At 39.1% G+C, this 27,971-nt stretch overlaps 1 protein-coding gene across 5 annotated transcripts in view; it reads left to right on the forward strand.

Annotated features, from left to right (window-relative positions):
• Positions 1-27,971, forward strand: part of TENM2 (teneurin transmembrane protein 2) — a 619,855-nt gene that overhangs the window by 510,374 nt on the left and 81,510 nt on the right. For all 5 annotated transcript variants that reach the window (XM_088063463.1, XM_088063464.1, XM_088063465.1 and 2 more), the window contains 3 exons: positions 5,071-5,266; positions 8,026-8,127; positions 26,695-26,889. In XM_088063463.1, coding sequence (XP_087919589.1) covers positions 5,071-5,266; positions 8,026-8,127; positions 26,695-26,889 — 493 coding nt within the window. The remainder of the gene's footprint in view (positions 1-5,070; positions 5,267-8,025; positions 8,128-26,694; positions 26,890-27,971) is intronic.

Raw genomic sequence — 27,971 nt, forward strand, 5'->3', positions numbered from 1 at the left:
GTGAAAAGAAGCCTTGTTCTGACAGAAAGGAGCACAATACTTTTGTATGAATGAAAACAGTCTGAAGTTGACACCAGACGATATTTTAAAATTGAAATTTAAAATCCTTGTTTCTGTAGGGTAGGGACATGAGCTGTAAAGCAGTGAACAGCTTGACAGTTCATCACTGATCAGTGCTCATATGTCAAGCCGAGTAAAATCCTTTGTGGGAACAAGTCAATAATCAGCAAATTAGGTACATGATTAACCTGAGACAACAAGATGCAGTTCCTGTCTGAGAGCCCTGCTGAGATTTAACCTTCTCAGTATTACTGTTTAGCAAATATTCCAAATGCCTGGTTTAGTCAGTCAAACTGATGTAGCTGTAAACTTGTCTGGATGCAGCCTGTGTGCCGTGAGCATGGGGAGTGAAGCTCTGGAGGAGAGGCAAAAATGCAGTTTTGAGTGGCAAGCAGAGTACAAACAGGAATGCAGTGCTTTTGGGCAAAATCCCTCCAACCTGTGTAGTGCTATGCAGAAATAACAAAATGCACAGTGCAGGCTTGAATGATCAATAGGAATTTAGCAGAAGAGAGTCTGTTAATAGAATTGATAATGTACAGAAAACAAACTGTAAATGTGAAATAATGCATGAAGTGACTCTGCAGAGCTTACAGCAATTATGGTGTTGCTACATGCTGGTAGCACGTTCCAAATGATGCATGAAATGAGGTAACCTGAGAGGAACTTCACTGGAACGTCTGGAGAGGACAGTGCATGGAGCTGGATTGTTTTCATCTCCAGCAGCGCGGTTTATACTTAATAAATTTTTCATGTCAAAATGAAAAAGCTCTTTTCATTCAGAACAGGAAACAGCTTTATTTGAATAAAAACAACTTGGAGAGCAGGGGAGCATCAGTGTTCCCTTGTTTTTTAGCAGGTGGTCAAACACTTTTAGGAGCTCTGAGCACCTCAGAGTTGCCTGATGGCCACGGGGCTGGCCTGGACTGGCTGGCTTGTGGCACATCTAAGAGTGGGAACAAACCGGTTGGTTGGCTGCCACCACGGGTGTCAGATGTTTTGTGGCTGTATTTTAATGAATAATTACCAACTGGATTTTATGAAGAACTAATTTTAGAGCACTTTGCAAACAAGTTTCCCTGCCATATGTTTCCCTGGCTGCTTAGATCCTACAGGGCTTTGGCATAAAGGCAGATGCTCACCACCATGCCAAGCGTGCTCCCCCTCTCCTGTTGAATATGCATCCCTTATTGAGAAAAGAGCTCTAAGAGATCTTTCCTTTCAATTCCTAATTGCAAAAACTCCTAGGCACATTGTGGAGGCATGCAAATTGTTTCAAATCTATGAAAATCCCTGAAGATTATGGTGGCTCTCTGCATTAGCAGTCCTGAGCCCTGCGAGCTCTCTCTGCTTCGCAGTGGTCACAAGTGGCTTCCATCCCCTGTGTGTGGCTGAGCTCGGTGGCTCTGGGCAGTGGTGGAGACATAACCATTGGTGTAAAGTTCCCAAATGGTTTTTCTGACTCCCCATGGTTACCAGAAAAATCAAGTCTTTATTAGCCTGTGAATAAAATGCATCAGAAGGTAGAAAGCCCTGTACGGAGAAATTATAAAAAATAAATTGCCCAGAAAGAACTTAGCATGAGATTTTAGGTTTGTAAATAAAAGCAAGCAGTAGGATTTCAGTATGCTGGGTAGTAAAAATAAACAAACTCACCGAGAGAGTGAATTTGGAATTTGTTTAGTGATGTAGGCTGGCAAGTCACTTGCTTATATTGAGCTTTAATCATAGTAAGTACTCCCTGCTGCAAAATTGAACTCTGATGATATAGTCATTTGGGATTTCTGCTGCATGTTATTCCTGAGCTGTTTTAGCCATTTTTATGTGGTTTTCAGTATGAAGCCATGAAATATAAAGGATCATAAAAAAAGAAAACAAAAAAAGCCAAAAGTCAGTGAAACTTTCAAATTACTTCAGAGATTTAATTTGGTTTGACATGTCCATTCCCTAATTCATGTGATTCAGTGGCCTCTTCCTTAGCAGTTGTGTGTGTGTGTTAGATTAAGAATTCCACAGTTGCTTTTTAATGATCATGAAATTACTTGCCTCCTTTTCCTAGATGGGTCTTCTAATCTATTCATATGTGCCAATAAGTAGCTTTAAAGCAAGAGTGATACCTCCAGCACAACATTATGTAAAAGTAATTAATCATGCAAGGGTGGGAAATCAGAAAATCAACCAGGCCATGAAAAGTAAAATGATGATTCAGCCAAGCATGCGAAGAAATCTTATCGTCTTATGAGTTCACAGTGTCATCCTGGTGACCCTTCAGTCAGGGATTTTTGATTTTGGGGCACATATATCTAGTCCTTCCTGACATATTAAGATTAATACACCCAGGGAACCACCAGCAGATACATTAACTTCCTTTTTTATATTTTTTTTCCCCCCTCTATTCTGAGAAATCCAAAGAGGGATAAAAATACATTCTTGTTTTTTTGTATCGCTTTGCACCGGTACTTCAGCATTCACTGAGTTATCCAGATTTGATCATTTTGCTTTTGCCTGGGCATTAAATTATTTGTCATAGTTCAGTTAAAGAGGGGTAATACCAGTCTTAATTGTACCAAAGTTAAAATCGTTGTGCCAAGGGACCTGCTCTCACTAGGTCATCATCGTGAAAAGAGATTCTGCAGCTAAAACTACTTCAAGCAGTTTCAGGCTGAAAACTCTTCCCCTTCGATCTGGCCAACTGCTGAGCTTTCTCTGCTATATGAGGTAGAATCAGCATCAAACAGAGGGAGGCAGAGGAACCTGCCAGCACAAGCAGAGACGAACAGCATGTTGCCAGTGAGAAATGTCAGCTTTTATTGCTGCTTCCTTAGTTGACCCTTTGTGAACAATTGTTCCGAAGAGCACAATTTCTTTTTCCCAAGATGTTGCCCAAGTAATAACATTTCCCAAGGAGGTGATGAGTCTGTCCTTAACCTCTGACTGTTAGACAATGGGCTTTAGCAATCTTTCCAAATGCCATTGATTTCAGAGATAGATATATGTGTGTTTGGTACCTCACATATGCTGAAAGTTACTGGCTTGCCACAATTCTCTACATCCCTGGCATGCTTTACCTGAACTTTACTAGTTTATCTGATTTACCTTTCCCTGTAAAAATTATATGTGGAAAAAGGCTCAAGTGGATGGCAATCTGATATTGAGTGGAACTTTTTATTCCACTTCTCTTACCCTGTCCCTCTTTTAAAAGCGTAGAATAAAAGATAGAATGGATAACACACTCACTGTGATGATAGCTCTCAACATTAGTAGATTTGGGCTCAAAATCTTCAGTGACATGGATTTCCTTTGTGGAAAGGCTGCAGGTTGGTGTCAGTTCCACATATTTACCAGGAAGACGACAGATCTTCCAGACATTTCCCTTTGTTGTAAGCCTGAACATACCAGGGCTTTATAGTGCTGGTACATAAGAGGTTTTCAGCTAGAAAGGTGAGGTTTTATACCCCAGTTTAGGATAGATGTGATTGCACTAGAGAGTTAAATTTGTCTGTCTCTTCCACTAGAAGGGAGAATCTTCATTATTTTATCACATATGGTGAATAATTTACTAGGGCTCACAGTTGATGAGTGGAATGCAGTGTGCAGAACAGCCTTCTCTGGATGTTTATTGCATTTAGGAGGCAAGGTTACCACTGTCTGTTTACACTGAAAGCCAAGGGAAGGTGGATGTTTCCTCGTAGCTGTTGTGGTCACGGCCTGGAAGTGTTAGAGATAACACAGGGAAATGTAATGAAGCTACTGGCAAGCAAGCACATACTATTACAGTATTTTATTGAACACATACATCTTTCTTTAGACATGTCTATCTATCTCTATCTACTCCTACACAGATAAATGTGTCTAAAACAAGATGTGTTTTCATAGGGGACTTGTTATACAGCTATCAAAAGATTAGATATATTGTTTTTGGTGTTTCTTAAGGACTTCCCTTAGATAGGGACTATGAGATCTACTCAGTTGAGCTTGAGAGCTCCAGAATCACAGACATTAAAGAGAGAAAAAAAGCCTATTAGAACAGCCAGCCCAGCTGCTTTGTTATGCAGAGTTATTCCCTGTTGTAGACTAACCAATATTTCTTCCAGTCCTGTTTAATTGTGGCATCTCCATTGGGAGGCTATTTACTGAGCTTAATAGATGGGAAGCTTATCTGACATTCATCTTAAATTTCTTTCTTTCTTTTTTTAGTTTCATGCCATTAATGGTGCCATCGCTCTTATGCTCTAAATAATCACTTGCTCTGTTTGATCCCTTTTCCAAAGATTAATGCAATGTTCTACCTTATTTGGAAGCCATACAAACAGAAAATCTCAGTTTTCCTTAATATAAGTTCAATTCCTTTATTTGTGTTATTCCTTTCCATGCTCCCTCTGGTTTTCGTATCACACTTGCCCTGATTGTTCCTCATAAAACCTCAGGTAAGCAACTTTTACTCTGTGATGTAAAGCTTGTGCAGTGTATTTTTATCTGATGATGAGTTACATTAGACAAACACATTTCCTGTCAGTTCTATTCCTGTTTCATGTTCTGGGGGCTTCCATTCAATGATGTGTCTGGAGTTACAGCTCAGATGTCAGTTCCTGTTGAAGAATGAATTTTTTACAGGTGATTGCTTTGAAAAGGGTGTGGGTCTCCTGGGTCTCTGAAAGCTGTGTAAGAACCTACAATTAATGGGTCAAATAATAGATTCCAATTTTTTTCTCAAAAGCCATCCTTTCAGTTTGTACATTTTATGATCCCCTGTGCAGAAGGAAGATGCATAATTCTAGGTCACTATTCAAGAAAAAGTCACAGAACTTCTTTATGTTCCATGGTCAGCTAGTAAATGTTAGTTTCACATTTCTCCCAGAAATACCATTTTATAACAAGGTAGAGGAGAAAACAGAGAGTCAGATCTTGAGCCAAAACATTCTGTATTCAGGTCTGTTTGTTTGGGGTTTTGTTTGTTTGTGTTCTCTTTTTTTTTTTCCCTTGTTTTTGGTTTTTTTTTCCTCCCTGCAGTATGATTTCATGGAACGTTTGGATGGCAAAGAGAAGTGGAGTGTGGTGGAGTCTCCCCGGGAGCGGCGGAGCATCCAGACCCTGGTTCAGAACGAGGCCGTGTTCGTTCAGTACTTGGATGTGGGTTTGTGGCACCTGGCCTTCTACAATGATGGCAAGGACAAAGAGGTGGTCTCCTTCAGTACAGTCATTTTGGGTAGGTATTTCCATAAGCTGGGCATTTTTCCTCTCTGTTTATATCCTCCCTTACCCAAAGTTGTAATATTTTCCTGTAGTCCTCAGTATCTGGCCTGTTTGCCCTTACGTTATTCTGTGCATTTTTTTTCTCAACACTGCTCTGGCAAAGAGTCAGTAATGGGGTGTGCTGACTTCAAATCACTCATTTTTCTCTTAATATTTTAGTATTCCCATAGATCTTGAGTTTAGTTTTGGAAAACTAGACTCAGAAAAGTTCAGCATGGTTTGAAGCATTCCCCAGCTAATATTCCTCTCCCTTATATCTGTCATTTTGATATTTTTTATTTGCTTCTCTGAAGAAGCTTCTTTACACTCAGGTGGAATAGTATCCAACAGGAGAGCTGTTTAATCTTGGTGGAAAGACAGCTCAAGAAACTGATACCTGCAAATGAGATTATTGTTTGCAGCCACCCTAGAGATTAATTGAGCCAGTTAATTAGCTGTATGTTGTTTTACAGCTTACCACTCACCTAATAGTGAGTCATCTCCTCAACGTGGCTGAAGAACATCTAGCTGCAGTTTCGTTAGAATAGGATTACATTCAGTTGAAAATCAAACTGAGTCTAAATTCTCCAGCCTTATTAGATTTGTTGACCTTTGAAGCTCTTAATGAATTTTGCTGAGTATCTTTTCACAGTGGTATAACAAATTCAGAGGTATCCTATGTGATATTCTGTCCTGGCTGGTAAAGTCTTAAATGGTACAGTGTTGTATAAATATGTAATTCCTCTTAGTTCAGGGAAAATGTAAAAAGTAAAAATTAGGTTTTAGATTTGATGAAACATAGTCATAGGTGTTTTCTAGGCTTGCCTTATTAATCATATGCAGCTTAGATGTTTTTCATTTTACATTAGTATAACATTCAGTTTGTTGGCCTAAGTCCCAAAGGGTGTAGGTGGATAATCAATACTGTTATTAAGTACAAACATAATTGTTTCTGTTACCCTGAATTCAGATGAAAAGAACACTTTCCTACAAATGTTGAAAAACAAACAAACAAACAAATAAATATTTTTTTGTTTTTGCATGTTTTCCCACAGAAGGCTTTTTCTACTTCTCTAAAAACAAGAACATTTGTGCTTCTATCTTGTTATGCCCCTGTTGTGCTTAGAAAACCTTAGGATATTATAAGCTGCCCTTTAAAGGGTTGCCTGGTCAGGGCTATAGCTTTCAAGAGCATCAAAGGTGTAATAGCCAGCTAGGCTACTTGATAGAGCAATGATAGTAATTGAAATGAAATCTAGAGAAAAATACAGTGTTTTATCTGGTTCTGCACACACCTTGTATCAGATGCTTCATAATAAAAGGCTCTGCAGCAGCTGAACATCTCTCTGGTGCAGAAGAGGAGGAAGAATAACAGAAATTATGTTAACTCACAGACAATACTAAATTTACCATGATTTTGAATACATAGAAAATGCTTTTGTGTGCCATGAAGCAAAATAATGAATAAATCTATAAACAAGCTTCTTCATGAGACAAATTGATATCTTTGAGCATTGCATTTCAATTTTTCTTTTCATTGTTTACATGAATCATTTCAAGAAGCCAAGCTAATGACATCTCTTTGAAAATTTGCTTTAAACATTTTGTATTTGGTGTCCTGCATCTGTGAAATTAGATTTAAAGTTCTACTTGAATCCTTTTCTTCTTTACAGTTTAATTTGACAAATAAAAATACTCTTTATAGTTCTGCTAGTTCCAAATCCAAGTTATTTCTTTTTCTGTTTGGTGCCTGGTTTGGTGCCTGGGCTGACAGAATCATTTAGTTTGGAACCACCAGTCCCACAACAACAGGAAGTGATAGTGAAGAGTAATATTCCAATTATATTTTTATTCCAATAATTCACTGTTGAAAATATGTTCCACTGAAATCCAACAGCTTTCAAATTAAAACAATTTCAAGAATTAATTTCAAAAATGGAATTTTGTTTTTAGATTGTTATAATGAAAAGTAGTGTTTGCTTTATCAAAATGATAACAGAAATAGTGGAAAATAAGCATTTTGGTACAGCTGAAATGTTATCAGGCTGATGTGTCTACTCTTCTCATGTTATTGAACTCATCAACATTTCAGTCAGTCACTCAAACTCTGATATTAAACTTTGTCCTCTGTTTTTACACAACTCTTCTTCATCCTCTTGCACAGCCGGTTGCACCTTTTTAATTCAGTTTTTTTAAGGACTGAGTAGATTTGCCAGAGCAAAAGAGCTCCTCTTTGTCATGTTCAGCAGATATTTTTGTCAGCATAATTAAGGAGGCTTCAAATGCCTGTGGAAGGAAAAGAAGGCACAGTCCTTGGGACAATCAGTTTCCCATGGTGGAGTGGTTGAGCAAGAACAAATTCTCATTGCAAAAGGGAGAGCGTTGATTTTCCTGAGGAAGCATTGTGTTTGTTACCCAATATAAACTCAAACATGGCTCCAGAGGTTTTAAGAGCCCCTGCTTATTTTTGGAAGAGAGGATTTCAGCACTATCAGAAGACTTCAGGTTCTAATACAGCCCAGAACTTTATATGTGACTTTAGTATGTCACTGATCTCTACATGTACTCATGCTGTCACAAAACTCACTGCTTCACCTGAACCTTGTGGTGTTAATATCATTAGAGGCTGTGCTTCTAAGTATTGAGGACAAATTAAAATGCAGAAAAACTAAACAAAAAAATCTCTAGCCTAAATAGGAACCAATTAATGTGCCTGTGATGCTTTAATTTCAGACTCGGTGCAAGACTGCCCACGTCACTGCCATGGGAATGGCGAGTGTGTGTCAGGTGTCTGCCATTGTTTTCCAGGATTTCATGGAGCAGATTGTGCTAAAGGTAACATTTTCCCTGTATTTACAAATAACCAAACAGTGTGTGTTTGTGATCTATTGTTCTACAGTGCCTACTAGCTAGCATGGGTCCAAGCTAGATTCAAATAGAATAATTTGCATTTTTTATTCTTAGATCTCGAGTTAAATATGATCAAGAGGAAGTAGTGCCACATTTCCAATGAGCTTGCATAGCTACAGCTTTTTTTTGTGGCAAAGGTGGTAGGCAGAAATGGCAGAAAATATTTATTTTCTGGAAAAGTGGATGAATTATCAATGCTTTCTCATAATCATTAGCTGGTCTGCAAGAAAAGACTGATTGTCTCCATTGATGGAGTACATATTCTGGATTGCCCAAGCCTTACTTCTAGTACAAAGCATCTTTATTGCATATAAAAGTACTCTTTGACCAAAGGAACTTTGCCTTTAGTAGAAAAATAGGTAGGACACGATAAAATCTTAAAATAAACATTTTCTGAAATGTCAGTTGTAAATTTTAACAACTAAAACTGGGAAATACTTTGCTATCAAGGATTAAGTAGAAATCTAAATGACATCTACGGATTTGCAGGATGTGTTTGTTAAGTTTTCCTGAGAGTTTTGGATGGCAGTCTTAGGGAAAGGAATCCTAAAGGAGGACCTGTTTAATTGTACAGGCAGTAGCAGATATGTTGTCTAAATTCAGTGGTTTGTTGTATTCCCCTCTGCTCCTGAGCACACTCAGAACATTTTACAGTTTGCTTCCTTCTTAGTTTGTGTGAGATTTAGGCACAATATCATGCTTACAATTTTCCAGAGGCTGTTAGTGTTCCAAGGGGGAAATCCTGGTGTTTGAAATAACTCAAAGGGCCTTAGAAGTTTGTTCATTTCTTCTTAGACTCCTGATGCAGGAGATGTCTCCTGATGAGGAGAGTTCATTGTGCCTCACCCCTGTCACTGCTGCAGCATATCCGTGTGTCTATGAAAATCTCCTTGAGTAGCTGCTATAGCTGTACTGGAGTGAGTAATTTCAGGGTTTTGTCTCCACATTTGGCTCTTGAAGTTGCCCCAGTACAAAAAAAAAAAAAAAAAGGAGACCCCAAGGGCCTTGAAAAGCTAAGGCTAATATTTCAGAGCTAGCCCTGCTCATTTGACAGAATACTTCAAATAGTTGTTTGATTACCTGAGAAATTAAGACAGCTGGTAAATCTTGAGAGGAGATATCTATATTGCACAAGTAAATGGTGTGATAATGTAGCTATAAATACAGACTGGCAGCTCTGTGCATTTCTGTGGTGTTAACCTGTGAAAGTATGCATGCGGTGACTGTGTGCTTCACTGCCACCCTTCACACATACATGGCCATTATATCAACTCTTTTGCATTTTGAGTTGTGGAGCAATCCTGCATTGTCTACTGAACCTCTGTGTAGCACTGTATGCTGTGTTAGTGCTAGAAAATACTTCGTTCAGGCTGTGACAGATAAATAGCTTTTTTATAGGGTGCTTGTCAAGCTGTATTTGTCAGGCTTCTGCCCCTCAGTGCATTCCCTCTGCTTCCTGCTTTGTCCTTTCTGTGTTGTCTCTATCCCCTCAAAAGCAGAAATGGCTTCATGGAAGCTTCCTTCAACTCTTGCACTGTTTTCTTGTCAGACATCATGGTATTTCTAAAGAATAAAGAAGCTTGAAAAACTACACAAAATGAGAACATGGGTGTGTTGACAGAACTCGTGTTGCTGTGTGGGAGCAGCTGCACAGCCTTACCCTGAGAGTTGGGTCTAAGAGCTTTTTGCCTCATTTGTTTCATGCCTGTTCTCACAGCCACAGGTTTTTCTGCTTACTTGAATGCCCTTCATATGTGAGAGCAGTTTCAGAACACAGAAATCAAAATTGGGATTCTATGCAGGGTGAAGCATAGTAAAATGAGATAGAGATTTACATCTTTTACATCATATTACACGTATGGATGCATGTTTAATGTACATCTACCATAATGTTAAATTTATATTTGAACTGTCACAAGTATGGAAGGATAATGTTTTTTTTTCAATTATTTCCCTAGCAATGCATCTTTCAATATCTCATTTCTCCAGCATAAAATAACTTGAGGCAAGATTCAAATAGAGGAATGTGGAGAAAATGTGAACAAGCTCCTCAGATGGCTTTTAGAACTTGGTCCATGCAGTAACAGCAGTCTGAGAGCTTCCCTTTGTGTGAACCCCAAGTCTGATAGATAGGAGCCACAATCCTTTATCCCACAAATACCCTGCTCCAGGGCTGACCCTGAGGCCATCAGAGGCAGTGAGACATCAGAGGAGTCTCTGCAAACCATTTGCAGGCAGTGCACAGGGACCCTTCCATCCACATGGTTCTAAAAGGAAGGAAAGCTGTGAGAGACAGCGCAGATTTGAGTTCAGATCCATTAGCTTCAAGAGAATACTGTGAAAATTACTGGAATGAGATGAACTTTTGGCCCAACCCACAGGCTGTAACACACTTTCATACCCTGATTGAAATAGAAAAAAACTTCACCCTCTCAAACACTTCTGCCAAACACTGTGTGGGGTATTTCTCACTCTCATTCCATGAAAATAGCTTATTATCAGGTATTCAGTATCAGCAGATTTACTCCATTCTTGCCTAGGCAAGATTCCCTTTGGAGTTTAACCTTATTAAAGTTAAAGAATTTCATCTGACATACAAAAAAGGTAATGATACATTTTGATCTCATGTGGATAAGATATGGCATACGAAGGAAAAGAAAATATGATAATCAAAGGATAATTCCATGTGGAGATGTGTCCTGTTAAAGCAAGTGTGTACAGTTAAAGCCAGTGGAAGATTTGCTGTGAATTGAACTGCACTGTGAGTAACCTCTTCTCCACAATTATGTGTAGGAGTTATTGTGAAAAGTGATGCTCTGGCCAAGGATCAGTTAAAGAATCAGACATGCAACTGTGACTATCTTATTTTTTGGTGTGTTGTCACCTTTTTCTATTCTTCTCTATTTTTCTGTAACCTCTGTGATATAACCACTGAAGTATAGCAAGAAGTCCTTCTTGCTCAGAATTCTTGCTGTTTGTGTCTGATCATAGTTTGGATTTTCAAGGTCTGTGGTGAATCTGCAGGCAGGCATCCTTCATCATGTCCTGCCTTTCACCACCTGGGAACAGAGTTCATGTTACAATGAGTTGAGTTCCTGGAAGTGCCTCAGACTTGGCTATAATTTCATTTCATCTCATAAGATATTTGAAGGGCGTGCAACTCTTCCACTCCTTTAACAAAAACACTTCCAAAGACACTGTCAAATACTGTTTTGCAACTGTGAGCAGAGCCTCCTTTAATTTTGCATTTTAAAATACTTGGATTTGCATCATAAGCATCTTTAGCTAATCTGAAGAGGTGAACAATGCACCATCACATAGGATTTCTACATTGATATGATGAGCATGGCCTGCTAAGAGATGGTGTCCAATTTGTGAAAGAAGGACAAAAATGGAGAAAGTAGCTTATGTCAACTGCCACAAAGTTGCCATTTAGCAGATACTTCTAGTTGATTATGCAATGTAATAAGAAACATGTTTAATATTTTAATCTAAATGAAATGAAGGCTTTTGTCTTTTTTTAAACCAGGAATTTGTGCGATGTTTGATCAGTTGACTTTTTAATCTGATTTTAAGAACTCTAATTATTCAGATTTATGTTATTCGCAATTTCTTTTCCTGTTCTCCTTGTGTGGGTTTTTCATTATTTTATTTTCATTCTGTTTGTTTTTGGCTTACTGGCAAAGGACGGCGCCACTTTAATAAGTATAAAAAGAAGGGTAGGTTTTTTTAAATTTCTTTTTATTTCTTTTGCAACATCTCTTTAGTTTGAAATAGTTACAAAGCTGTGAAGTATAGTCACTCTCTCTTTAAATTTCTTCTGATGGGTTTGCTGTTTGCACCACAGTAAGAATTCCTACCATTGCCATTTTCTTTGTTGTGTGTGGGCTATTAATCTCTGTATAAAAAATGTAAAAGGTTGTCAATTATTAGGTAAGTAAGGAATAATTGATAGAAGTAGCAACTCTTGCATTTTTTCAGTTGTTATCTAATTTTGGTTGATTGAGACTCATCTTGCTCTGAGGCTTTTCAGAGGCTTCTTGCTTGGACAATGGTGCATAAAGTCATGTTTTTCATCCATTGAGTACACTGCTTGAAACTGCTCTCTCTGTGCCATGTCCAGAATGCTCCCAGGGGCATACAATGTTCTGGGAGTGATTGCAATGGGGACAACACAAAATTTTGGGGTGCATCCTGCAGAATAACACAGTACCTGGTTCATTGCTGTAGAGCTCATGGCCCACAGGAATGAATGATGTAATGTATAGGAGCGTGTATTTCCTCCCTGTGTGAGTCAGGGAAATGATATTTGTCTTCATAACTTGGCTGGAAATTTTAGGAACTGGAAATAGCTTAAACAGACAGGACTCTGAAGGAAAAGGTGAGGGGATACTGAATCCTGTTTTTCCACTGCCTGTCCTGCACATGGCCATGGCCTCACAGAAGAGATGGGAGCACTTTGTGCCCTCCTTTGGGCACAGCCAAACTGGGGAGTGGGTCTTGAACTATTCAAGTGACTCTGCAAATGTTCTAACAGGTTATGGATCAGACAAGTGAGGGAGGGTGGATCAAACCTGGTGATGCCATCACCAGATGGGTTTGCAGAGCAAAGAGCTGGAGAGGGGCAGCAGTGTAAGAAAAATGCCAGGTTTGTGGCATTATTAAGATACTGTCCTGATCAATAATATAAGTTAAAGGTGACCTGTTTTGGTTAATCCCTTACATGCAAAGCAAATAAATAAAAGCAGCACCTGACACCAGGGATTTACCACCTCAATATAAATTTAAAGGGAATGAATGGGTACCAATTGATAGATATGAAGATACTGGAAAAAATGGTAATAATGCAGTGTTATAAATAACACCATCAGTGTGACTGTTGTCAGCTTGGGGGAACACTGTGGCAAAGGCAGTTTGAAAGAGAGGTAAGGGGCAGATAACATCCTTTGGGTAATGGAGGGCAAATGGAGCCTTCAGAGGGGAGACTGAGCAGAGGAAACAGCTCAAACAAAAAGAGGTTCTAAAATCTGACTTTCAAAGGCATCCTATTATAAGTCCTAGAAAGGTTGAAGTCTGAATTCAAGCAGTGAGTGGTGTGGTGAAAGAGATCTATAAATGAAGTTATAGCATAAATTTTATGTTCCATAAGATGAAAGACCTGAAACAAGACTGGGAAGGAAGATCCACACAGCTGAAGGTTAGATTAATAAATTAACAATATGATGATTGAAGCAATGTTGCATATAAACATGACTGAAGAAGACAATTTATCAATGTAGAGAAAAAGGTGTTTATTTAATTTATATTTTATTTACTAGAAACCAGGGCAGAATTCAACCTAGAGATGCAATGCAGTAAAAAGTCTAAAAACTCAAAGCCTGAATGTGAGGCAAGGAAACAAGTCAGACTATAAACCTTAATGAAAGGTAGAATGATGGTCTTTTCCACTTTGATAGAGCAAAAATGCAGGGTAGGGCTGAGAAGAAGTGAGATAGAGAAAATAAGATAAATCAAAGAAGAAATAACTATTGGTAAGTATTTTAGATGTTCATAATCATAGCGTGTATCATCTTAAACTTACACTGTTCTATTGAAGGAAGAAAAAAAAGTGTGCTTTTCTCTGGAAATGCTGCATTCCTGACTTGTCACCCACACATATCTCACATCCTTTCTTGCAGTTGACAGAATTCAGCATGTTCAGCTTCTCTCTTTGTATCTCTTTCTGGGTGGGTTTGTTTTTGGGTTTTGTGTGTTTATGTATGTGTGTGTGCCAACTTCTGAGCGTGCTGCAGCAGCAGCACAGCCCTGGCTTGTCACTCAAATCTTCTCTCACAGTGGGTGGAAGCATCATTTTGATACTTGAACAGACAAGGCTGTCTTTGGCAGTGTTCCCCTCCAGCAGTTCCCACCTCTCTGACTCAGTTCCTTAAAATGCCTTTATTATAAATTTTCTTTTCATTTTCCCAGTCTCATATTTCATTAGCAGGCTATTTTCCTTTCTTGCAAACTGGTCATGTCCTCAGTTGCCTTCCAGTGATTTTTACGTATAGGAAAGTGATTGCTTGCCTGCCTTTGTTTTTCTTAGTTTTATAGAACTGCATTACACTCTAAAAAGGGGCTTGTGCCATTAACTCTGCCTAAAATTAATTACAGAATAAATAAATAGACATGTAACCTGTTTTGACGATGACTGACAGCCATGGCTGTCTATCAGCTGTTAGCTTGCCTGCATGAAATGAGACAGTAGCTTTGATCCAGTGTCATGTACACAAGAAGAGCCAACACAAATCCATCACTGCAACTTTTTCTAATTGGCAATTTAGAGAGGAGCCAAGGGCTGAAGGGGTCACAAGCTGAGTTCTTGCAGATTGTTAGTGGTCATGGCTGCAGAAGGGGCTCGGGCACACAGGCGACAGGAGCCGTTGTGTCGGGTCTGCAGCTTCCCTCATCAATCCTCATGGATGCTCTTGGAGATTGGAAGGAAGAACAGGGGGCTGGAGGCTCTGGACTCTGGAATTCTACAAGAGATACCTTGTTAAATTTGTGTTACAACACAAGGCATTTAACATCATAACATTTCACGGCTGCTTAGGGATATGTACCTGTCCCTCTGGTATGATGCACCATCTCCGCTGTAGATTGAGCAGGAGGATTAGCAGCACTCACATTGCTCCCTTTTCTGCACCAGCCTGGAACTGGTGCTCATACACTTCATTCTTTGTAAGAGAATATTTGCAAAGATGAAATAGAGGCCAGGAGCTGCTTGTAGCGTTGGGAATACTTGAGAGAACAACTTCAAGAATATAGGTTTCAACATGCAAAAATTGCATTGTTCTTGAAGTTTCTATGTCTTCTGCTGATTCCAGCATTGAATTTAGGGTTATAAAGAATTTATCTGCAAAAGGTCTTGTCTTGAATCATTTTAAGTGGGGATTCTCCTTTTGTTTAGAAGCACATCCTTTGTTTTTTTTTTGTTATGATTGGCCCTCTGCAGGGCAGCAAAAATGCTTTAATTTTTTTTAAAGAAATGTATTTAATGTTGTTAAATACACCTAATAATTGCATCTCAAGTAGTAATTTATTATCATGTTTTCTGTATTAAACCACCAGTAAACATACAGGCAAATTTGTGCATGTGAATTACATTGTCATTTCAAATGTTTCTCAATTCACGATGCACCCTGTGAACTTGAAATTATGTATGATTCTTTTTTCCAAAGAGCTTGTAGTACAGTGCTGCAGCTAAGTCAGATTTATTCTGCAGGAGAAAATTTCAGACAAAGCTAAAAGGATTAAGAAAAATAAAATTGGGGAATACTGAGGAATTCAGTAATGAAGAAGAAAGAAATTGACCGAAGTCACTGATGCCAGTGATGGACAAAACATGATAGGTAAAAAGTGGACTTGTAAGGAATTATGAGTCTCTGATTTCAGCAAACACTCAGGTATTTTTATGTGATCATTCCCTACCCCACCTGGAGAAAAACTCAGAGACCAAAGAGAGCCACAGGCAGTAAGTACTGTAGCTGAGCTGGAACCAAATTTTATTGGCTTAGTATTATAAGAAAGTTTGCTTTGCTTATGTCCAAGATGGAAAGCACATGGAAACACAGTAAAATCTTATTAATGGATTTGTCTTCAACAGCATTATGTAATATTTTCCCACTTGATAAAAACTGGGTGCACTCATTTGATCTCTCATGGCTGCCTTTGAAAACTGCTGTATTATCGCTACTTCTCTTTCTTCCCTTCTTATACATGTGCAGCACAAACTATTTGCACAAATATTTCCTGTTTCAATGGAGTTCCAATAAGTAGAATATTAGAAAAGGTTCTGAATACAGCAAAGAAGTGGACATCCATATAAATACATGCAGGACAAAAACCATTATGCAGCTTAGTTCTGGCAAGCCAAAAAGCTTTTCTCCTTCATAATACCTTCATTGGTGCCCAAGAATTTCTCTGCTCCCACTCTGCTCTACTGAGCTGAATTGTGCTCACTGTGCTGAATGCCTTGTAATTTGTTTTTGTGCTTAATTGGTTAGCTTATCTAATTGTGTTGCAATCTAAATTTTGGTTTTACTTTGCTTTGTCTCCCTGGAATTGTAGCGGTGTTTGTTTATTTCATTAAGTTCTAAGGGTTCATCTTGGCAGTTTTGTTGGGATCATCTTGGAGTTCTTGTGATGATGGTAAATGTCATTGAAGTGACTATGATTAAGTAGTATTTTAAATTACATTCTAGAAATACAGCTGTTGTCAGACATCCTTAGACATTTGCCATCCCTGAATAACAGAAACAGCCCTGAATCATAGCTTCAGATTTCAGCATGCATGACTTTTTTCACACCTACACTATATCTGGATTTGAAACTGTAATTTAGATATTTTTCTATATTTAGTCCTTACTTCAGTAAGATTAAATTCAGTTACTGTCATCCCCCTTCACTTTCTCAAACAAACAAAAAAATCTCTAATTCGAATGTAGAAAAATGTTTAAATATCTGCAGCTAATGTGGAACTGTGCAGTTAAACATGTTATGATTTAACTTTTCTGGTAAATTTAACATGGCAAATAATAGTAACTAAAACGAGACCAAAGCAGCCTGCATTTTAAATTCCCTGATTGCTGCAGCCTGTGGGTGCATCGACTGCACTGCTGTTCAGCCAGAGCTAAGCCACTACCAGAAGAGCAATAGTTTTTACAGCATTCACTGGGAATGGTGTAAAACTTACCAAAAATATTTTAAGAAATATTTCACTTTTTTTTTGCTCCTTCTTCTAGAAGCATAAGTGACTTTGTGCTGCTAGTGCTTTTCTGTTATGGATCACAACACTTATGTTTGGAATTCTGGTATTTGATGTTTGTCCTTACTGCTGCTTTTTGTGAGCTTGAAGCATCATCTCTTTGATTCCTCGCTGACTCTTTCCACTGAGATAGCAACTGAAACCTCTGAGATAGTTTAGTTTTGCCTTCCTCCACAGTTTTCCTAGTGATAAAGTTATCAAAACATAAGAATGAATATCTGCATGCTTGTCTATGACAGTTGCTGATTTCAACATCTGTTGGTTTCCATCTGTTGGTAGGAAGTAAAACTTGTTTCTCTGCGTGGTCTTGTATCTACTTCACTGCTTATATCCAAAGCAGGAATTTCACAGCTCTGATTCTGTGTTACTCACAGAAAAAAGAGTTGGTTTGGTTGCTTTGGGTTTTTTCCATCCTTTTCAAAAGGCATATAATAAGTGGCAAGTCAGTCCGATTCTTCTGTGGTAAATCAGAACCAGAGCAAGGGAACTTTCCTTTCCTTGAATGCATTGATGCACATGAAAAAGAGATTGAACTGTGCTGCTCCTTACCAATGTAGCAGAGAGGGAGGACTTTATCTGGACTGGTTGCAAATCATGTTCATGTACTGTGTGGGTTCTGCAGTCTTCCCTTAGCACAGGCAGTGATAATGGCAAATCTTCTGCCACGGTGGAGAAGGAAACAACCAGGCTGACCAAGAGCTGAATCCAGAATGTACTGACAGGACAAAGCCCTCAAGACATTTGATTCCTGGCACAGCCAGCTGATCTATCAAATGTCAGTGCACTCAAATGTCCTCTTTTGTCTCCATCTCCAATTTGTAGTTTGTTTTATTCCACTTGAAATTCTTTTTTTTTATGTGCAGCTGTGACCTCTCCAGTGAGACAGAACACTGGTCTCTTTCCCTCCTCCAATATCTTTATGTAAGATCTTTATTGGTGGTTAGTGAGATTGTCTAAGCTCATCTTCACAAAAGCAGTGATGGGGCTTCAGTCCTCTCAATCCACTATGAAAATAGTTCTTTGGTATTTGATATTGGCTTCATTTTGATTTACTTATTCTTATGGACTGCATTGTTATTGTTTCTGAAAATATTTAGGGGTTAAATATTCAAGCAAAGTTTACTTGTATCAGCTGAGCAACCTCAAAGAGATCATTTTAAGAAATTGTGTTTCTGGAAATTGGTGCTAGTATGGGAAGACACATTTGTATTTCTTACATAGATTTTTTTGTAACAGTTGTTAAGCAAAGCAATTATCTAATGGAAATAGATACTTTGTACAATGGTAGAGGAGGGAACAGAAAGTGTTTTCTTTTTGAGGGATAGGCTCAGGCTGAAGGCATGAGAAGAAGCATGACCATCGTGATAAATTTGGGCCAAAGCAAAAGTTTGCTGCATTGGGAAGAATGTAAATATTAATTGTGCAGTTAATGCTGTCCAGTCACTTCTATAAAAATCATGCCATTTTTTTTGTAGAACAGCTTAAGTACTTATCGATTGAGAACTTCTATAACTCCCAAAATGGAGGCATCCCCATATCTCTACAGGTATTTTAAATGAATTGAATTAATCATAGGCTTAAAAGTCTCTAGTGATCTTTGTTAAGTTTCCCGGGTTTAATTAAAACATCTGTGCAGTTTTAATTTATCGATTCATCCAACTCATATGTCATGTTTTTAACACACCCCAGCATGCTCTGCATCATTTTTAACCCGATTTCCACTTAACTAAAGCAATTAAATTCACCCCGGATTAATTAAAGCATCCATACTTTAGTGCTTAAGTCAGCGTGTGCTGCTTTCCCCAAATGGTTTCTGAATGTCAGAGATTTGACACACCTGATGGGTTTTTTGTCCTTCTGGAAATTCTTCTGTGGGTTTCCTCCTCGCTTGCTAATGTGCAGAGTTCAGGAGCTTGGTAGGGCTGGGTTTGGGCAACTGAAATGGGGAGAGCAGAGCTTGGCTGCTGCGAGACACACTCGCTCTGGGTGCTGAGCTGGAGCCTGCCAGGGCAGAGCAGCACTAGTGTTAAACCATTTATATGAGCTCTGTGTTCTGTAGCCAAAGCATTTCATGAAGTAACTACTAAACCACCTCATGACAGTGCCAGTTTTTTCATAGTTGTTCATTCTCCTGCTTCTGGGTGAATTTCTAGAAGATAACTTCTGCTTGGAAGAGCACGAGCTCTTAGAGCAACCTAAAAAGACTTTGTAGAGCATTCTAATTGTCATTTGTTCTTAATGTGTAATTGTTTTTAAGAATGTTTCAGCTTGATGGGAGTTAGTGAATTTACTGATCTCTGAAGAGCTGCCAGACTAGCCAAACACCATTCTTCCTGGCTGTGAAAAAAAGTAGGTTTGTGAGGCGCAAAAAGCAGGTGAGAGAAAACACTCTTGGATTCATTCAGTCTCCCATTCTAGAATGATTTTCTTGGGTCTGATTTTTCTAGGGATGGAGCAGCTTCTCACAAGGAAAGCAGTATACAATTAGCATAAACTAGTAAAAGAGAAACAAGGTAAATCATGAAGTGGTCTTAGAAGTTACTTCAGATTTTCATATCCACAAATGAACATCAGTAAAACCAAATAGGTTCGCAGACAAGTAGTGAAATGTGCAGCCAACAGATTGAAATAGATTTAAACAGAAAATATGAAGGGAACTGTTGTCAAACAAAACCATTGTATTTTCAGGCTGCAACTAGATTTATATGTCTTCTAATTTTTTAGAAATGTCTGTGGGCAAATACTTGGTGTAACAAGGGATAAGATAATTAAGGGCAAATATTTGGTGTATAATATGACAGTACTGATGTCTCAGTACTTTTTTGTTTATAATATTAATGTAAAGACAAGAGCCAATATTTTGAAAAAGGTTGACAGCAATTAATTTTTTTAATAACTGGGCTGATTTTCTAAAATGCAAATGCTTTAGATTCCTTTGAGTATAGTGATTTTGTTGTTGTTAAGCCATTTAGATTAAGATTGTTCATACATAAATAGGTATGATTTCATTTTAGGAGAACAGGAACTTGATTGTAGCTTTTGCAGTGAATCTAAAATTATTTGGGGCTTTGGTAGATAGTTGTAGCATTCAACTCATGCATCAGTAAAACACATCTTCACCTGATTAATTATTAATCTAATTTTTCCATCGTAGAGAAATTAATATGTGTAGTCTAAATGCTGCATGTGCATTCACCAACATAAAGACCACAATAAGAAAAATGCCAGTAGAGTGTGACTCTGCTGTCATCTATCACGTTAGGAACCAGGTGGTTGTACACAACATTTGTCTTGGTTCTTTCCTCTTTTTCTGCTCCAATTTGGAGCTGGCTTGGAGTGCATTTATAGGCTTCAGATTAGACTGTCAAAAACTGGAATCTTTCTTCCTTATATGTTGGCAAAATTGTGCATAATCTCCCGGCAGTAGCAGCCTAATCTCTGCTAAAAGGAAGTCCAAGCATGAGGTATTACAGAGTCTGAATTAATTATCCACTGGAGGAACTGCACCCAGAAGGGTGGCTGGTAGGGCTCAGTGCTAAGAAGTTTGACCTACATCTGTCTTCAGTTCAATTCCTGGTGGTCAGTGACAAAAAACCTACTTTAGTTTCATTAGGCAAGTGTGGATTTCACCCCTTTATATAACAAGGAATTTGTGCAATTCCATGTCCAAAGAGCATAGCAAGACTGCCCAAATTACTTCAGTGAATTTTTGTGACTGAAAATCACTTCCTCCTCCTAAACATAAAAATAAATATTTTTCTTAGGTGTGGCAAAATTCTGTACAGTTCAACAAGGGCCGAACGTGTCTTACCTAGGAGTATAAACAGTGTCTCTTCAGAATGTTTTTTGTCCAGAATGTGTTTATTTGTTTAGAGGGAAGTAAAGCTGTAATGGCTGAGACCAAAAGTCCATTTCACCCAGGGTTTCAGCTATGATGGTGCCATACTGCAGATGGCTGAGGATAAAATTTTTATTTGTCTTTGTTGCTTCTCCATTAAATTCTTCTGTTTCTGGAGATATGTGTGCTAGGACATTCTACAACAGATGAAGGCTCTCTGTGTTCAATAGCCTTTGCAGATTTTCATTCCATGAATTTGTTGAAATTCTATGATCCATCACAGAATATTCTTCCATGAGTTTTAATTTGTCAATTAATCTTGTTAAAATTGATGGAGCAGTCAGCAGAACTCAGACACTTAGATGATTTCCGTTTTCTTTTAGTTCAGTCTTAAGCTCACATTTGAACACTCAGTCCTGATTTTCCACACTATTTACATGGTGAACAAATAGCCAAGCTCATCTCTTTCGCACACCATCTTGTGGCAAGAAGAATGGGGCTTCTTTGCAGGATTGGGGCTTGCAAGCATTATGGATACAGCCATTCTGGCCCTTACCCAAATACCACCCCTTGGTGCAGTTTTGTCATGGGCATCTCACCACAAAATTCTGTGGTACACATATTGAAAAATGAGATGGGACCAAAAATTATATTCTTCCTCTGCCATGTTTGAAAATTTACATTTGAATGTAAAGCTGAGCTGTTTGCAAAACAAGAATAATATAAGGGCATGTCTTTTGACCTGGTCCAGGACAGGCAAGCATTGTAGATACAAATTCAAAAACCTTTCCAGTCTGCATGTATCTGTGCCCAGAGACTGAAATAACTTTGAAGAGAAATAAGCCAATGAGTCTGGTTTATGAGGAAGAACTGAAAAAACTCTGCAGTAGAGAACTGACAGCCTAAATCCTAGTGGACTTTCTCTGCACCAAGGTAATGTTTGCTCTACAGCAAGAGAAACCAAGCCAGAGCTCTGCCTTCGCATCCTGTTTGGAGCTCCAGGTAGCAGGGGAAGGGCTCTCAACCCAGCAGCTGGGTAACTAATCCAAGTTCTTCAACAGCCTCCAAGAGCTTGTCACCTCACATATCCTGTGCTGGCTTCTTGCCATGCTCTAGAAGAGCTGCTCTGTGAGAATGTGTGTGTGAGCACTGGAAGGGGCTGTGAGGAGTGTGTACACAGACTGCAGCTGGGACACCCATGGCTTGTCTCTGGACAGAATGGTGGCTTTTGATGCCAGACTCTTTGGGCATTATCCCTGGCCATCTCCTCTCCTCATCCCTGTGTAATAGGCTGTTACCAAATCACCTTTCCTCATGCTTCAGGGAATATGAACATAACTCCAAAACATCCTTTAGAGGGAGAACTTTTAGATGGAGGTTTGGCTTGTCTTTCCTGCTCGATTGATGTTCTGAAATATGTGCAGCCTGCAGGACTCAGGGATGTGTAATGTTTGTTCATCAGCTGAGTCCCATGTTAAAAGCTTAGTCTGATTTTGTTCAAATACCAGTAAAGGGCATAATCCCAAAACCAAAGAAAGTTTAGGGTTAATAGCTGTTGTGCTTACCCAGTCCTCACTCAGAGGATATATACCCTTGGGTCTAAGTTGCCTGAGTGTTGCCATAACTACTCCTGAAGACCTCTGTGCACTTTTTGCCAGTGCTGCTGTGAGATGTGCAATCAAGCTCTCCACAGAAATTAGATGGAACTTGATTGTTCCATTACATAAATTTACTACGTAAATTACATAAACCACCTTTCTTCACATTGCTTCAACAAATTCTGAGCAATTGGTGCTGTCCTGGACCAGGGGCTGTCCACTTGACATGGGGAAACAAAAGCAGTCCTAGATAACAAGAGGTCCAGGATATTCTTGAGGAGTTTGCACATCAGCTGAAGCTGTCAGGATGTGAAATGAAGGTGGACTGTTTGGGTGTCATCCTGCAGCAATATGATCTAGGAGACAGGCACAGCAGAATTCATTTTAGGCTACCTGTTGCTGTTCTCTATAGAAGAGCAGCTTGATTGTTTCTCTTCCTCACACAGGACAGACTATAAACTCATAGCAAAAACAGTCATGAAGAACTACTTATTGCAGCAGTGGCAAGCCAGCTTCTCATAATAACCTGGACCTTCTTGCATTCTTGCTTACACATTTCTCCTGCAATCTTAGTGGCATGGAAGTCTTGGAAATGCTAAAATTCATCCCAGAATCTCTGTCATTTTTCTTATTCTCAAAGTGATATTCCTATAGTTTGCAAAATAACTCCAGCAGAGGATTGTAGATTAAATTGTGGCTTTAAGTTGCAAGTGTCTTAACTGTATCCACTCCATCCCTAAGGTTAAGCGACAGATTCTCTTGTTTGTCCAAAGTCAGTTCTGGTGTCACTGGCATCGTGACCGCCCTGGCAAACCCCTGCAGGCAGATTGCTGTTCAATTTACAGACAAGCTTCACAAGGACTGAACAGATCCATGAACCACAGCAAGACCTCTGACCTGATAAAAACATGAAGAGAGGAATGAAAAGCTGTGACATGGCTTTCAGCTTTTCTTAAATTCCTGAAGCACCATAGCAGAGTCAGGGAGCACTAAAAAACTGCTGTGGGAGCATTTTAGCCCAAGACCCAGCACCACCCAGTAACCTTTCTTCTGCCATGCCAGGCTCTGGTATCCCAGAAGTTGAACCCTGCAAATCCAGGTCAAAAGCAGGAGCTAAGAATGATTTGCCCACAGACAAGTTCCAAATAGCAGATGCCCATCGCCTTTAGCTGGACTGCAGTTACCCATTGCTTAATGAGACTTAGGGGCAAAGCAAGCAGAGAAGTGATCTTACAGTAGGTCCACACCACTCTAGCTAGGTCTAGACTGGTCACAGTTAAGTGCCTTGGATGTTTTTGTTGTTTTGGTTTTCTCTTTTTATTTATTTTAAGAATGGTTTATTTCTGCTCAGTCCCTCTTTCAAGGGAGTGTGCTATTTAAATAGAGTTATTGTGTTTATTTGAGGTTTCATGCCAGAGGAGAGGTTTACAAAACAGAAATCCTTTCAGGATTGAGTAGCATGCTGAGCTGTAAAACAACAAAATGGAAGAGCTGTTCCTCACTTGTATCCATCTTGTGAGTCAGCTTAAAGCTTTTGTCCTTATGACTTGAACGAGTGTGGTTTGTCCAAGGAAACTGCCTAATGCCCACAGATCTATTTAGCCTTCCTGAGACCTGTTCCCTCCATGCAGCTTCATCACAGCATGGTTAGGAGTTGAGTGGGCAGCACAAGTGTGCCCACAAGTGCAGTTGGGGAATCCACACTGAGAAACCATCAGTAATGACAGCTCTGAGTCTCTGCAGTGGCATGGAAACATGTAGAGTTCATAGATCATAGAGAAACATCTGCATCCAGCAATATTTACTTCCTTCTGTGGTGGACTTGACCAAAGGGACTGCAAAAAGGCTTAACCACCACCTAAAGGAGCTGAGAGGTGCCTTCTCCTAGAGAGAGATTTTTTGTGTCAAAGTGAGTTCCAAATAAAAGACCAGGGTCTGTACAATGTTTCAGGGTGTGCAAGATGACACCAAGAAACTTGCCACTCACGATCACTCCAGGTCTTCTGGACAGGCTGCCTTCTGATCACTGGCCCAAAATCCTCTACACTGTGCAGAGAGAGCAGGACAGAAAATACTACCTTTCTTACACTGATTTGAAAAAATGTCTCAGTGGCAGCCTAAAATAAGCCTTTAAATTGCATGAAATTGAGAGTTATGGACAAAGGAATTGTGCCCCCAGGTCTTCATAGCCAAAAAGTGGAAGTGATTCCAGGTTTCTTTCTGGCTCACCTGGTGACTTGCAGCAGCAGTGGCTGCAATACCTGGGCAGGGAAAGGCCGTGGGAACTGAGCCAGGCTCCTCAGTGGAACATGCAGGCAGGAGGAGCAGTCATACAGCAGTCAAGCTGCTGATGGCTCAGTAGGTGGTACAGCATGGGAAGGTGTTTGATGCTGAGGTGCAAAAAGATGTAAGAGGCTGTCCTGGAGTGCAGCGTGGGGACAATTTGTCTGTGTGGTGTTTCAATACAGCTGGCTCAGTAAACAGCTCTGAAACCAGCTGCCAAAAGAAAAAACAATATAAATTTACCATAAACTTCTTCACTGAACTCAGTAAAGCACTTGTGAACATATATCACAACTGAAATGAAAATGTTGCTGATGGAAATTGTATTTTATTCAAATTTCTGTTCATTTTGCAGTGCATATGAAAGCAACTGGACAAAACTTAGATTAAGAGAGAACACCAGGAATGCAGTAGAATGAAGTCCTCTTGCTACCAAAGGATGGATAATATGGATCTAAGACATAGGAGCACTAACAAACCCCAAACTTCAGCATACTGACTTTGATATTGTTCTCCTGTAGAAGAAAAATAGACCAAAAAATATTATACATATTATATGACATGCAGCCATGTATCTTTAGTCTTAATTGAAATCATTCTCAGCACTCTAAATTTTAGCTAACATTTCAGGTTAGAAATCTGAATTTTATTTTTTCTGATCAATTTTTTTTAAGTTATCAAATAAGAAAATGCATAAAAAAATCTATCCTGAAATGTGTTTTTGCAGCAAATCAATGGGACAGCTAAGATTAATAGGGATTGCAGGACTGAACAATGGAGAAGTTGAATAACTGGACCATTGCACATTTCTTTGTAGGAAATCAATTACTTGGGTTCTTCTTGATCATTCGGGTTAAAGGGATAATAGAAGCCAAGAAGACATTAGGACCTTTTAATGATTAATAGTAGCTTTTGAGTATATTTCTGGCACTGTAAAACCGGGTGTTCATTTCTAATTACTTTGAAAAGGGAAAAGACAGGGAAATACTTTTCTGTCTTTATCAAACTGCATCAGAGAGTAGAGCACAAAAGTGCTCTGAGCTTTTCTCAAAGACTCACTTCATTACTCCCATTTTCTGTTATTTCTCTGTTATTTTTGCTGTTTCTCTGGCTAGTGACCAGACAGCCAGTCTTTGACAGGCACAGAAGTTCACAGAGTGCCGTTGCCAAGGGCGACATGAGCACATAGGAGTGAGTATGACTTAGTGAAACATTTATATGCACCTGGGCTTTAATCAACTACTTGTTTCTTTCCATTGCTCTGCATATGTACAACATCTGATTCCTGGCACCCAAGACCTACTGACTACTTTTAATTATTCATAGGCTGCACTTCATTTGCATAAATGAATATTTGCTCAGAACGTATTACCCCCTTGAACAGTACAATGGTGAGGGGTGATGGTTAATGGTGCTTTCTTGCCAGTACACACAGGGCAAAAGCTGTCACTGGGATTCAGGGAAAGAAGTTTTAGCAAGGATAGTGGTGGCAAGATGCATTTGAAAGCTTGTGTCATTCTTGTGGTCAAGATTCTTGCTCTGAAAACCAAAGGGTCTAAAAAAGACATTACTTGTAAGAAGTGTTACGGTAGAAGAAAGATGCCATATAATAAGCTATTGTGGGGACTGAATGTTTTGTGTTCTATCTGAAAATCGGATGTTACCTAGAGGAAACAAAGCAGAGTAATGTCCAACTCAAATCTGTTCACATTACCTCATTAGTTATCCCAAACATTATCAGCATTCTCCAAAGAATAGCAGTTGTATTCTCAGAATGCCCAACACATATGTGCTTTATTAAGAAACAATCAAATTATTTGTTTGGGAAATGAAGAACTGAACCACTACGAATTATCTCAGATTTTTTTTTATTTGAATATAAGTGTTTGATAGTGGATTTTTAGTGCACTTTTACACAACTACATGCATGACCCTGTGTGTTGTTTTTCTTTCATTCCGTTTTCCAGCTGCCTGCCCGGTTCTGTGCAGTGGCAATGGTCAGTACTCCAAAGGCACCTGCTTGTGCTACAGTGGCTGGAAAGGTCCAGAATGTGATGTGCCCATCAGCCAGTGCATTGACCCCTCATGTGGAGGTCACGGTTCCTGCATCGAAGGGAACTGTGTCTGTTCTGTGGGTTATAAAGGAGAAAACTGTGAGGAAGGTAGGATAATTATTTTCTCTGTTGTTAGTTTGTTTTCTGGATCTGGGAGTTATTTAATGGCTAGGAAAAATGGAAAGAATAGAATAAAAATCTAAGCGTAAAATTGCCGCCGCAGGTAAAAGAGGGTAAAAATGTAGTTTAACAAAATTTTACTGATCTATCAGAATTCAGGCCTTCTGTATACATTGCTTTGCAGTATTAAGAGTGTCTGCCACGAGTAAACCTGAATAATTCCTTTGTGAAGAGCTAAGAAAAGTCTTTTCTTATGGATTGTGTTTACTGAGCAATTTAGATGTGAAAAGCAGAGGAAAAAGGAAGAAAAGAGGAAAAATGCAGAGGAAAAAGGTAGACAAAATTGTATAGCTTCAACTTCACACAAAGCACATATCAATCACTATTAAGACAGAAACTGATGAAAAATAATTGAAAGACTTGGATATCCCTGTTACTTACAGACTTAATGTGGGGCAAATTACTCCTGTTGGCTGCAATCATATGGGATTAAGGAAAGGTGGATGGCACACACCATCAATAACTGTCCTTTAAATGCAGAAAAGCCTTTCAGGTTGGAAGTGTCCAATTCCTTGAGTATGTAGAATGAACAAATTTTTAAAAACAACCCATGCGAAATGTGGTCATAGATTAAGCTCAACACTAGATACATTCACAGAGTTTTCTGTTAAAATGCACAATGTAAATTGGAATGCTTTTCTTTATTAATTGCTGTGCTCCAGAGTTTATCAATCCTCCAAAGAGAGAAGCAGCTCGAGTGCTAAAGTGATAGGGCTGGGATGTCATGTTGTTAGGACCCAGGAGTCTCTCTGGATTATTCTGAATGGGTTGCAGAGCTGCATTGATACTGTGCATATCGATTTTTATCCTACCCTTACAACTGTCTCTCCCATCAGAAAACAAAGGGAAGAAAACTGTGGATAAACAAACCAAGGGTTTTATTCTTAGGACCTCTGTTATCACCTTTAGGACAAGGTCCTGCATTAGCCTGAGTGAACTTGTGGTAAAAGTTCAAAATTAAAAAAAAACAAACCAAGGATCTTCACTGGTGGCATGGCAATTGTTTGTTC

Source organism: Pseudopodoces humilis, chromosome 17 (assembly GCF_049639895.1).
Source record: "Pseudopodoces humilis isolate 2021_Gansu_Grassland_sample_001 chromosome 17, ASM4963989v1, whole genome shotgun sequence".
NCBI classification, from domain to species: domain Eukaryota; kingdom Metazoa; phylum Chordata; class Aves; order Passeriformes; family Paridae; genus Pseudopodoces; species Pseudopodoces humilis.